Source organism: Balaenoptera physalus, assembly GCF_965194825.1.
Source record: "Balaenoptera physalus genome assembly, chromosome: 20".
Classification (NCBI taxonomy): Eukaryota; Metazoa; Chordata; class Mammalia; order Artiodactyla; family Balaenopteridae; genus Balaenoptera; species Balaenoptera physalus.
The window spans coordinates 47415679-47429170 of NC_138901.1; the positions used below are offsets into that span (position 1 = coordinate 47415679).

At 55.5% G+C, this 13492-nt stretch overlaps 2 protein-coding genes across 2 annotated transcripts in view; one reads left to right on the forward strand and one right to left on the reverse strand.

Annotated features, from left to right (window-relative positions):
* The window catches only part of RAB11FIP4 (RAB11 family interacting protein 4), a 120036-nt gene extending 110053 nt beyond the window's left edge, over nt 1–9983 (reverse strand). The window contains exon 1 of the mRNA XM_082442274.1: nt 9803–9983. Within this exon, the coding sequence (XP_082298400.1) occupies nt 9803–9961 (159 nt within the window). The 5' untranslated portion in view covers nt 9962–9983. The remainder of the gene's footprint in view (nt 1–9802) is intronic.
* The window catches only part of EVI2B (ecotropic viral integration site 2B), a 449729-nt gene that overhangs the window by 332667 nt on the left and 103570 nt on the right, over nt 1–13492 (forward strand). The gene's annotated exons all lie outside the window — the stretch shown is intronic.

A 13492-nucleotide genomic window follows, 5' to 3' on the forward strand; every position in this document is an offset into this window, starting at 1 on the left:
TCCTCCAATTACTGTGGGACCCTGGACAACTCCCATCACCTCTCAGATTCTCAGGGCTATTGCGAGGATGAAGGGGATAAGAAACACGAAGGCAGTCAGCACCAATCCTTCCCTCACCTCCTCTGTCCACAGAGTCACCAGTGGCCGCAGGAGAAATTCTGGCCCTTGAACAAGGGAGGTCAGGCCTGGAAAAGTACCAGGTGGAGGAAAGGGGCCAGAGGTGCACTCCTGGGGCTGAGAGCAGCAGGGGTGCCAACATGGGTCATGGAGTAGGTGGGCTGCAGAGACCAGGCCAACAGGCGTCATGGTCGGCCTTAATGTATTATCTCCTTTCCTCAAAACAGTCCCACAAATAGGGGTTCTGACCACCATTTTGCAGAGAAGGAAACTGAGGTCCATCCATCATAATAAGCACCTTTTAAATAACCTGGGCTTTCTCTTTTTTCAGAAAGGCTTCAGCTCTTGCCAGACCCAATGGCCTGTGTGGGAAGTGAGAAATCATAAAAACAGCTAACTCCAGTGAGGGTAGGCAGGTGCTGGGGTGCTGCTGCCTGTCCAAAACTCATCTGAGCCAGTCACACAGTCCCAGCCCCTGATCCCTCCGTAAGATCCCTAAGGTCACCAGCTGACCCCTTGCTCCAGCCTGAGCTCTCACCCTCCTGCCCTTCCTGTGCCTTCACCATGCGGAGCCACTTGTCACTCCCTGAAAATGCCAGTCCCCATCCCTGGATCTGGGCTTAGGCTTTGCGCATGTAGATACTCAATAAATGTTGGGTGGTGGATGGACAGATGGGGAGGCTGGGGAGGCTGGTGGAAGGGTGGGTGAACAGATGGATGGACCAATGGATGGATGGGTAATGAATGGGTAAGTAGATGGGTTGATGGCTGGGTTGATGAATGGATGGGCAGGTACACAGATGGCTGGGTGGATGGATGGACGGATGGATGGATGGATGGATGAGCAGGTAGATGGTTAGATGGAGGGGATGATGAATGTGTAGACAGATGGATAAGTGAATGTATAAATGGATGCATTGTTGAATGGGCAGGTAGGTAGTTGGATGGATGGGTAGGGGGAATGAAGAGCAGCAGTTCTAGGAGATAGACCTTAGTTCACTGTACGAAAGAGAACTCAGCCAGAGCCTTGTCAAGATGGCATGGCCTTGCCTCGGCAGGCAGTGAGTCCCCATCTCTTGGCAGGGCTGTTCTACAGCAACACAAGCACTGAATGGACCTCTACTCCCCTTTTGGTTTTTGTTTTCATGTAAATCAACCCTCTGTCTACCCTGTCCAGGTACTAGCCTCAGACTTGGGATCTCTCCTGGGGACAGTGGCCACTAGAGGCCTATGTGCAATCAACAAATGCTTTTGGAGGAAGGTGGCAATCTTCTCTGAGTTTTGTGCCACAGCAAGTTAGACTCAACGTCCTAGGTCTAAAGGGAACTTAGAGATCCTTAGAGCTATAGTTTGGGCTGTGGCGACCAGGAGGCCCGCTCGCCTCTTGCTCACACTGGTACACACACTTCTGGATTCTGAGCTGCTTTGCTCTCCCTGTCCCCAAGAGCGTGCAACTATGGACAATGGGTCCCTCAGCAGTGACCCCAGGAGTGGTAGTCTGCAAAGAATTGGGGGCCCTAAGCTATGGCTCCTGGGGGGCCTCCAAGAATCAGAAGATGCTGGGAATGCAGGAGACAGTGAGGGGCAGAAGGGTGCAAAGAGCCCAAGTCTAGTTGGGGGGTGGCTCCAACTGATCCACTGGAGCGGGCCAGTGGTCACGCCAGCAGCACGTTCAAGCGGTGAATTATGGCTCTAGCCAGTTCTTATTCTGTCCAAGGAGGAGGCGAGGGCAGCTCTCAGACCGAGAGGCTGGGCAGACGGGCAAGCAGCATCCCAAGACGGGTAGCATCTTGCCTAGAAGATGCCTTCTGGCCTGGAAGATGAGATGCCCCAAGCCAGTCCAGCTGAGTCCTTGGACCCCCAAACTCAAGCCTGGCTTTTAAAGGGGGCTGAATCACACCTTATCAGGTTCTGTGTTCTTCCCTCATTTCTCTGTTGTGGGCAGGGAGACCTAAGGGCCAGGGTAGGAGGAGGCAAGGGTCTGTCAGGAGGAGCAGGGCTGAGGCCCATTCCTTGGATCTGTCCACTGCTGGCTCCACAGCCCCACTGGGACGCCAGGTGCATCTCAGGTTTCACAGGCCAGCGTGGAACTCCTTGACTCCTTGCCCAACCTGCCTCCTGCCTCAGTCTTCCCCATCCACCAAATGGCAGCCTCTGAATTCTCCAAATTCTCTCCTTTCACACCCACTTCCAACGGGCTCTAGTTATCCAAAGCCAGCCGCGTCTCCCCAGCTGCACCCCTGCTCTGTGCCTCCAGCAAGTCTCACCAGCCTGGAGTGACAGCCTCCCCACCAGTCTTCCCGTCCAGCCCCTGCCCTCTCCCTTAAGTCCTCTTGCCATACCTCTAACCCCCAGGCCCCCTCCTGCCTCTGCCTGGATCAGTTGCCCCCAGATCTCTGCAAGGCGCAGCCCCCCACTTCATTCCAGGCCCCACTTAAATGTTCATCTATGACAGAAGAGGCCATCCGTGGTCATTCTAAGGGCAAAAATCGTTTTGTCTCAGTATTTTCTGTCTCTTCCTACTCCTGTACCTTCCTCCACCCAGCAGTAATTGTCGTTCCTTTGTCAGTTTCTTTTCCAGCCCCTCCCCCATGGAAGCTCCGGGCCACTCCTGATTCCCAGAGCCTGGAAAAGTTTTGGCATAGAGTAGGTACGCAAGATATTAATCGAAAAAATAACTTTTTTAAATCCTGGAGACATGTATTAAGACAATCACCAACCACCAATGCAAAAGGTATTTCCATTAAGGCTACTCTGTAAAAATTTCAGGGCATTCACCCAATCATGTGAGGTCAGGGGAGGACAGCTGTTCACCCAGGCATGACATTCACTGTTTCCAGGCCAGAGGGCATTTCCCCTCCATCCCGCCCCACATCTGGGGCACCCAGCTCTAACTGTCCACCGCAGGCAGCTGCCAGCCTCCGCTTCTGTGCTCCACCGGTGGGGACGACCGCTGGGGGGCCCAAAGGGGCCGCTGCAGCACGAGGCAAAGGAGCACCTCCTCTCCACCCCACGAGCCCCGACTCACACACACACAGTCCAGGGCTGGGGCAGAACCCCCCGCCAAACCCCTACAAACGGACCCGTGAACACGGGTGCTCGGGGTGGGGCGCCTGGGGGGGACCCGCCAGGCACCTGGCGGCTGCATCAGCCCCAAATCCGCACTGCCCCCCTCAGGCTGTGGCAGTGGAGCCCTGGCCCACGGAAGGAGGAGCGCAGTTCCTCAGCCATCCATCCACCACCCACCAGGGTCCTGGGTTCCCCGTGCGCGGGAATCCGGAGGTCCAGCCTCCCTCCTGGCTCTGCCTCCTAAGCCGTCAGCCACAGGTGAGGTGCTCCTCCCTCTGTCCTGCTCCCACACCTCCCCATCTCCTTTCTCCTTCTTTGCTTCTTTGGTTCTCTTCCAGGTGCAGGGGAAAGCTCCCGGGCCTCAGAGTCAAGGCCAGATCTGACAGCCGCTCTGCCTGCCCAGCCTGGTGACCCTTCACCATCCACCTGGGAAAAGGGATAAATTCTTCTTCACAGGGTGACTGGCCGCTACCCATGCTGGGGCTTGTCTGTGCTTTGAGAGTCTCCATCCACTGCAACCGGTCCGAGGGCGTGTCCTGCTATTTGGAAGGCCTGATTCTACCCCACTTCTCCACTCAGATCTCAACAAGGGAGGCACGGGCCACACCGCCCTCCACCAAGCCCTCCACGACCACGAGCTTCTTCCTGCTCTAGATCCTGGTACCTTGGGAATGAAGCTATAGCCCAGAGAGGTTTTGCCACATGGATTCAGGCTGTGTCAAGACTGCCTGACAAGATGGACCAGTCCCCCTGGACGCTCTTCTCACACCCCTCCTCCCAGCACAGCCAAAGCGGGGTGCAGGCAGCCAGAGGCCTAAGAGCACTGGGCGTCCGATCTGGGGCTTGGCCCCTCCCAGCCCGCCCCCGGAGCCTGGTGCCTCGCGCTCACTTCCTACGCCTCCCGAGGGACCGCAGCCTCAGCCTGCCTCCCACACTGACCTCCAAGCTCAGGGGCACCGGCTGCACCCAGGTGAGGCACAAACTCAGAAAAGAGAAGGTCTTTCTGGGCCCCACTCCTGTCCTGCTCCCCACTCATGGGTCACAGGCACCCCGACCTTTCCTTCGAGGCTCGGAGAACCAGGGCCTTCCTTCTTTTTTGCCAGCTCTGTCATCCCTACCATGTCCCCATTAGGGTGGGGCACTTAGAGGGGGCCTGTTCTCCAAAAGAGCCTTAAATTCTTCCCTCCAGGAGTGGCGTGTTGGGCTTTGCAGGCCTTCTGGACCCCTGTCAGTTCTGTACCCGCTGCCACCGCCCAAGTCAGGACCCTCTTCCTCTCAGACCAGGTGTCACAGTCCCCTCCTGGATCCAGCCTCTGTTCTCAAGCACACATGTGACCCTGCTGCCTGGACCTTCCTACCATCCACAGGGAACAGCTGAGTCTTTCCTGATCTGGCCCCGCCCTCCCCTCTAGCCCCTCCTCCTATCACCTCCCACCTCCAGCCACAGACGTAGGGATACAGCTGCTTCTTCCCCAGCATCCCGTCCCTCCTCTCCTGAGCAGATCCAGCTTTACTTCAGGGCTCTCCCTCCCCTGGCAGCCCCAGGACTGTCTCCTGGTAAGTCTAGGCCCACCCTAGCACCCCAACCCCTTTGCCGGTTCAGACACCCAGGCTGAAGCCAGCCAGCATCAGCACTCCCTTGTGGCAGTCCTTCGTCCAGAGGGGACTTGGGGACTAAGGGAGCCCAGTCGGAACCCTTATTTCATCTCCTGCTCAATATGAACGAGGAGGCACGATGCCCCAGTTGCTTTTGGCACCTGCAAAGAAGCGGGGAAATTATAGACTAGTCCCAGGTGGGCTAAAGCTGAGTCACTACCCCGAAATAATTAACACCACCCTTCCCAGCAGGAAGGACTGGCCACTGCTCAAAGGAGATGGTAATGGGTTAACAAATGGCAGAGACGCCACTCAACTACTTTTGAGTCCATTCTTCTGGCAAGAAGGATGGTTTTCAAACTGGAAAAGGGAGAAGAATATATTTACCAGGGATGTGGCCCAAGATATCTCTGGCCGCTCCCAACGCCTTCCACTCACAGATGCGGGAGGGCTAGAAGCTCAGAGCTGACAAGGAGGGTGGGCTGAGAACACCAGGGACTGTTCGCAGATCTGGACCTCAACCCCGAAGAACCCCCCAGCCTCGAACAGCCTCTCAAAGATGCTTGCAAGTGTTTACCAAAAACACCAATAGTAAGAGCAGCAGCAATTCTGATAGCGGGCCTACTCCGTCCCGATACTGAACACTTTACGTGTATTAACGTGTTCAAGCCCCACAACAGCGCTATGGAATGAGAACTGTTATCACCCCCATTTTATGGATGAGTAAACAAAGCCCTAGAGAGGTTAGAAACAAAAGCAAGCTATCAGAAGTCAACACGGGTTCAGGGCACTGGGCCATCATTTCTCGTCCTTGTTATAGTGGTCCTGCTGCTACTTATTACAGACTTTCAGGGCTGGGACAGTGCCCTTACGTTCTTTGAAACGTCAACCTATGTTCTCACACATGACTCATGTTTTCATCAAATTTCCTTGTCTTCTCTTCTCTACTGTGATTCCCAAGTCAGTAAATTAGGGAAATATCAGAGGCCAACCTGATACATACATAACATTATTATTAACTGAAGTCTGTACTTTATTCAGACTTCCTTAGTTTTTGCCTAACGTCCTCTTCTTGTTCCAGGACCCCACCCAGGACACCACATTACATTTAGTTGTCATGTCTCCTTAGGCTTCACTTGGCTAGGACAGTTTCTCAGACTTTCCTTGGTTTTGATGACCTGGACAAATGTGAGGAGCACTAAGCAGGTGTTTTGTAGAATAATGTCCCCCTGTTGAGATTTTTGTGATGTTTTCTCATGACTAGACTGGGGTGATGGGTTTGGGAGGGGGATCACAGTGGTAGAGTGCCTCTCCCATCGTATCGTATGAAGGGTACGTACTACCTACATGACTTATCACCGCTGATGTCGATCTTGGTGACCCGGCTGAGGCAGTGTGTGTCAGGCTTCTCCACTGTAAAGCTGCCTTTTCCCCCTTTCCATACTGTCCTCTTTAGCAGGCAGTCATTATGCATACCTGACGCTTACAGGGTGGGGGGTTATGCTCTACCTCCTTGATAGGGAATTATCTACATAAATTATTTTAATTTGTTCTGTATGGGAGACTCTCCTAGTATTTATTTATTAACATTAAATCATTTATTGATATTAGTATGGCCTCACGGATATTTGTTTTACACTTTGCAACCTAGTATATTTTTTTTTTTTTTTTTAAATTTTTATTTATTTATATATTTTTTTATTTTTTGGCTGTGTTTGGGTCTTCATTTCTGTGCGAGGGCTTTCTCTAGCTGCGGCAAGCGGGGGCCACTCTCCATGGCAGTGCGCGGGCCCCTCACCGTCGCGGCCTCTCTTGTTGCGGAGCACGAGCTCCAGACGCGCAGGCTCAGTAGTTGTGGCTCACGGGCCCAGCCGCTCCGCGACATGTGGGATCCTCCCAGACCAGGGCTCGAACCCCTGTCCCCTGCATTGGCAGGCAGACTCTCAACCGCTGCGCCACCAGGGAAGCCCGCAACCTAGTATATTTTGATTTTTGCAAAGCATTTGATTCTGGTGTCCCTGGCATTCTGGGTATAGTTGATAAAATATGGATAATCAGCTCTGATAAATTCACTGAATTCCATATCTAATGAATGATAGTTATCCACCCTAAAGCACTGGAAGGGGGTGGGAGGTGGGAAATCAAGGTCTCTATGTGATTTTTAAACAAATGAAATAGAAACTGCCAGAAAACATAGCATTTTGAAGGGGAAATGACATCCCTATTTTGTAGTGTATGTGTGAATTTGGTGTGCAGTGAGCAGGGCTGTAAAATGTATTCCTGTGGGTCTCGGTCAATAACACAGTGTGAGCAGAACCGCCCCTACGAGGCTCTGTCCGTGGTCCTGCCCTGGGTTTACACCAGCCCGGCAGATTGAGACATAAAGCACCCACTTCTCCAGCCTGTAGGCAGCACAGCATCGGAGTGACAGAGGTAGGACTGTAAATTCTCTCTACTGTCTGTTACAATGGGAGGAAATGAACAAGATGAAATTTAACAGGAATAAGGTCCAAGTTACAGGTTTAGGTTTAAGAAAGTACTGACCCAGACAACAGGCCTGATCTCTTCAACAAGTCAGGGTTATTCAAATTAAAAAAAAAAAAAAAAAAAAGAATTGCATTAAAGTAAGAGATCAGAATAACCGGATGCACTGCGCAGTTCTGGTGAGGAAACTGGTTTGAACAAAAGAGCAAAGGTTGACGTTTTGAGGCCAAATAGGGAAATCTGAGTAAGGTGTGCATATTAAATGAGATGAGAATTTATTGAAGCAGAAAAGTGCTGATCAGTTACTGGAAAAAAATCAGGTTACAAGACAGTATGCACAGCATGACCTCATTTTATGGAGAAAACCTACATATAAGCATAGAAACAGCTCTGGAAGGATGTGACCAAGGTGTCACAGCTAGGCCCCCTGGGAGATGGGAACATATTTTATTTTTGCTTGTCCATATTTCTAACTTCCCACAGTGCATATAAACTGATTCTGTAATGATATAAGATTATGGTTTAAAAAGAAAAATCACTGACCCTCCTCCAGGATGGAGGGGAATCTTGGCTTGGCAGAAGCTGCTAAGAAAGATCCCTGGGGGTTTCAGTGGCCAGAAACTTAACATGAGTGCACCACTCAAAAGGCAGCCTCGCCCTGAGCCACCTGTGTGTGTGAGAGGTGTTGCGGCCGGAACAGTCCTGGGAGTCTCCTGGTCCAGCCCCTCCATGTCATTACTAGGAGAACTCCGTCACACAATTAGTCGATGGTGGCTTCAGGGCTGGAAGCCAGAGGTTTGGTCCCTGCCAGATCGTATGGAAATGGTCTCGGGCTTCAAGAACAGGGGGTATTTGGCCTGCAGAAGGGAGAATGGTAGGAAGTGAGTGGGAAGGGGACAGGAGTGCTCTTTTCAAATCTTTAAAGGCTGCCACGTAGAAGAGAGACCCACATGGGTCCCCGTCCAGAACCACGATGACTAAGTGACAAGCAGGTTTGGCTCCAGAGTGTATGAGGAAGAAGCTCTAACTAGAGGAGCTGTCCAGCTCAGGGATAAGGTGGGGCTCGTTAGGGGCTCACCGCTGAGCCCATGTGGCCTCCTGCCAGAGCCTGCTGGGAAGCTCTTCCCACCACTGCGACTGCGGTTCTGGAACTCCAGTTCCAGCCAGAGCCAGAGACTTCTCCCCTGCAGCCTGTGTCTTGAGAGGAAGGACTGGGGCTCTCCCCACGCTTGGGGTCTGCTCAGCCTGCCTCGATGAGGGGGAGGGGCTTGACCAGCCTTTGGGAAGGAGAAGGACCAGGTGGCTGCAGGAAATGGTCCTGAACAAATCCCAGCAGAGGGAGAGGGTGGGCTCCAAAGGGGCTGTAGCAGTGAGCCTCCTGGGATGGGGTACCTGAGTTCTCGAACTTGACACTTGCCTCACCCTCTTCCACTTACTGGTCTCAGGGACTCCCAGGTCCCAGCCATGCCCAACGGCCATGCAGAGATGATTATCTATCATCTCCCCCTTGCCAGGTGACAGGGAGGCATGGATCCAACCCAGCCATGCCCTGGCTTCTCCTATGTTCTGGAATGCTAGGCCCCAGCTGTCCCCAGAACAGAATGCCAGCCAGTGCCCATGCAGAGCCTGAGGCCTCAGGTGGCCTTGGAAACCCACTACTCAGGGCTTCGGCTCCTGACCATTTCAGAGTGGGCAGTAGCAGAAGGGCGGGGATGCTCTTCTGCCAGGTGGGTGCCTTGCCGTCTCCCCTCCCCCAGACATAGCCACCTGTCCCTGTGCCCATGGCATGAGAGTACACCTGTCTCTGCCCACCCCACTGGCAGCACCCACCCTCCGATTCCAGCCCTGCTAACAACCAACACCGTTCCTGCTTTCGCCAAATCGACGCGGGCCCCCCCCCCCACCCCTGCTGCAAACGCTGCCTAGCTGCCGCTCCCCAGCTTGGCTCTGGGAGGTCTGCCGCAACCGACACAGCCAGCTGTCAGCCAGGCCTGCCCATAGGAGCCCGCAAGGGGGGTCATCAGGCGCTGGGCCGAGAATCCAGGAATGTCGCAAGCAGACACCTCTCGCTGTGTTCTAGGCCGGCTGGGTGCAGTCAAGGAGCCGAGACAGCAGAGTGCCCCTAGTTGTCCTCTCACTCCCTCGGCCAGGCCCAGTGGGGCGCGTGCCTCCCTCCCCCCGCCCCGCGTCCTGGGATTTCCGCACACGGACCTCTGCGTCTCGGTCTCCGCAGGGTAGGAAGGGGCGGGGGTCCCGGGACCAGGATCTGACGGCTCCTTCCCCTCACCCTCCAAACCCCGAGTGGGCTGCAGAGCGGTCAGAGGGGCCCGCAAGGGCCCGGGGTAGGGAAGATGGGCAGAGAAGCCCCCACCCCGGGCGTGATGCGTGACTCCCGCAGCGCCGGCGCTAATTGTGGAAAGCGAGGGTCCGACAGGGCGGGGATGCCCGGGGGCTCGGCCGGGAGCGGTCCGGTGAAACGGCGGGAAAGCCGGGGGTGGGGGATTGGGGCGCCGACGCCCCCGCCGCGGGCCCTTACCTCCTCGCCTTGGCCGAAGCGCAGTCCGAGCGCCGCCACGCGCTCCACGCGCAGGAAGCCGTCGGGGTCGCGGCCGCACACCTCGAACACCTCGCGCAGGCGGCGCACCGAGCGCAGCAGAGCCGCGGGGGCGCCTGCCCAGCCCGCGCCGCCCGCCATCCGGGCCGGCCCCGCAGCTAGCCCGAGCCCCGCGCCCGCCGCGCCCGCCCGCCCCGCGCCGCCGCCGCCGCCGCCGCCGCCATCGCCGCGCGCCCTCCGCCCGGCGCTGCGACGCGCAGCCTCCGCCCGGTGGCGGCGGCGGCCGAGCCGTGTCAGCAGCGGCGCCGCAGCTCCGCGGCTCGGGGCGGGCGGGGGAGGGGGAGGCTGCAGACAAAAGAGGCCGCGCGCCCCCGAGGGCGGCCGCCCGCGCGGCCCCGCCGCCTCCCCCAGACTCGGTGTCCCTCGGCGGCTCCAAGCTCGTCCCGTCCCCTGGGAAACCGGGAGGGTGGGTGTGCGACAGGCGCCCGGAAACCCAGGGCTGCCCGAAGGCCCCGCCCCTACTTGGAGGAGTCAGCGAGGAGGCCCGAGTCCCCGGACCAGCCGCGCCGGGGTCCAACAGCCTCGCATCCAACCTCAGACCCCCAACCCCAAGGCCAGCCCCTCTCCGTTCACCGCGTCCTGTGTGCGTACCCAGCAGTGTCGAGAGCTCAGTATGTCCTAGGGGTTTCCTACATTAGCGCGTTGGATTGTTACATTCATCCCCGAGGAAGCTGAGACTCAGAGAGGTTGAACTACTTACCCTAGGTCACACAGCCTCTGGGAGCCGGGAGCCCGGGTCAGGATTCCTAGCCAGTCTGGAGCTGGATGGAGCTAGACTCCCTATTCTTACCCTTCTCTGTGCTGCCTCTTAAAGAACAGTTTCCAGGCTTAGGTCCACACAGGCCTCCCCAACAGAACTCTGGGCCAGCTCTGGGCTGGGAAAGGGTGCAGAGAGGGGGAGCAGGGACCCTGGGACAGGAGGGGGAAAGAGGAGACCAGAGCAGGCAGGAGGAAGGAAAAGCAAGGGCCACCCACCAGGCTTGCCTGTTGCAGGGCCGGGGGCCACCCAGCGCCTTGGGGAGGCTCCCTCCCTTCCCCTAGGTTCCCACTCTCAGCCCTTGCAGCCCTGGACCTCAAGCTGAGAGCCCAGGACAAGAGTCTTGGCCCTGGGAGCTGGTGGCAGCCTCCAGGCCTGGACCTTAGCCTTCTCCCAGTCATGCTCAGCTGAGCCTCCACCCCAGCTCCTCTGACTCCCAGCCTTGCCCAGGACTCTGCAGAACCTGGCCTGGCTCTCCTCTCCTCCTTCATTGTTGCTCAGGATGCCAGGCCCTTGTGGCACCAGTTGCACCCAACCCAAATACAGGTCTTGGCTGAGCCCACCCCCACTTATGCTTCCCAGCTCAGTTCAGAGGTTTCCTCCTCCAGGAAGCCTTCCCTGATGGCACTCCATCTTGCCTGTTAGTCTGATTTCTGGTCCCTTCCTCCAGATGCCTACTTAGTTCTACAATTCTCTGGTGGGCTGCCCATCTCCCCCAGCATGGTGGGAAACCCTCCAGGGCAGGATGTATCTTAGTCACTTATTGTCCCTGACCTCCATTCAAGGGTGGGTCCAGAGGAAGCCCCTGCCTAGAGGAGATGGGGCCCTGCGCCATCATCTGCGGGAGCCAAGAGCAGTGTAGGGGCCCAGACAGAGAGGCTGGGGTGGGGCCCAGTTCTGCACATGAGCCGTGTGGCTTCTCTTCCCTGGACCTCAGTTTCCCCCTCTGTGGTCTTCCTGCTCAACTGTGAATATATCCTGCTCAGGGGCTGCCACGTGGCTTCTCTGATTCTCCCACCCAAGAGGCTCAGGACAGAAGGGAGATGGGCAGGGCTGAGTTATCCCCTTTGGGGAGCTGTAGAAATGGCTCTCAGAGCTCTCCCTGCATCAAATCCCCCAAAAGAAGAGACCAGGGAAGCTGAAAGACCTCAGCTGGCAGAGGTGGGGGCCTCAGACCTGAGCATGAACAAATCCCAGGTGAACCAAGCTCGAAGCCCACACCAGATTAGTGGTTCTTCTCCCAAAAGACAGGAGCCCTCCCTGACCCATGTCTCTCCTCACCCATATCTAGGAGCATCTCAGCTCCCTCCTGCCTCCCTCTTCCTGGGGCACCTCCTCACTCCTACCCTCTCCCCATCCCACTTTCTCTGGCCAACTCCCATCCTTCCAGATTGCATGGAAGTGGTACCTCCTGCAGGAAGCCTTCCCTGACCACACCCTCGCTCACCTTGACTGCCTCTCCCCTGTGCTCCTGTAGCATTCTGTGCAGGGAGGTGACAAGTATAGACTGTGGAGCCACCCTACAGCTGGGGATAAGGCCATGAAGGTCAAGTGATTTAATATGTGTAAATGTCAGAAGAGTGTTGGCAGGTAGTAAGTGCCAGCTATTGTGTCCTGATGTCTCTCACTCCTGTTATTTATCACAAGAACATCTGGGAAGTAGGTTTGAAAGTTCACACAGTGACCATGAGGTCCGTGAGGGCAGGGACTGTGTCATTTCTCTTTTGATTTTCTAGCTCTAGGCTCTTAGCACAATGACCAATACACACAATTAAGGTCTATGAAGGAATAAATTAGGGAAGGAATGGGCACACATATGGTGTGGTAAACTGAAACATGGCCTCTCAAAAGATACCCACATGCTAATCCCTGGGAGCTGTAAAATTACCTTACTGGAAAAAGATTCTTTGCAGGTGTGATGAAGTTAAGGCTCTGGAGATGGGGAGAGTCTCCTGGGGTAGCCAGATGGGTTCTAAGTGCAATCACAGTATCCTCATAAGAGGGAGGCAGAGGCAGATTTAACACAGACAGAAGAGAAGGCGATGTGGCCACAGGGTGCAGAGATCGGAGGGATTTGGCCGTAAGCCAAGAATGCCAGCGGCCACCAGAAGCTGCAAGAGGTGAGGATGTGTATCATTCCTAGAGCCTCTGGAGGGAGCATGGCCCTGCCCACACCTTGATCTTGGGCTTCTGGCCTCCAGAACTGTGACACAATGAATTTCTGTTGTTTTAAGCCTCCAAGTTGGTGGTACTTTGTTATAGCAGCCACAGGAAACCAATATATATGGTATAAATATCATGGGGAGGTTATTACAGATTAAGAGCCAGGCTTTGGAATCCAAAACAGCTGAGCCAGGCACCAAGGTCTGCTACTCATTTAGCCCTTTGACTCTGGACGAGTTAACGTCTCTGAACCTCAGTGTCCCCATCTGTAAAGTGAGGATAGTAGCTCCTACCTACAGAAGTCCTGCAGGTTTCACATGAGAAAATGAATGTAACGTGGCTGGCACAGTGCCTGGCATGTACCTGGCCCATGGTGATTATGATGCGTGTTGGCATGGAGAGGTTGAGAACCAGTCTGAACGGGGGAAGCATTTCTGATTTTCACCTCCAGGCCTTGAATTCAGCGTCCATGTTGTGTGGAAATGGGACAGGATTCACAGTTTCTTGCTGCTCACAACCTGCTGGGGTTTTTTTAACCATGAATAAATATCGCTCTGGCGGAGAGGAGGAGGGTGGGAACGCCTGGTCCTTTTTCACCCGTCCTCCAGCATGCAGAGTCCACAGAGGCAGAAGCAGCGGCACTGCCTGGGGGGCCGAGGACCCTGGCAGGACTGGGGTGAGTCTGGGGTGAG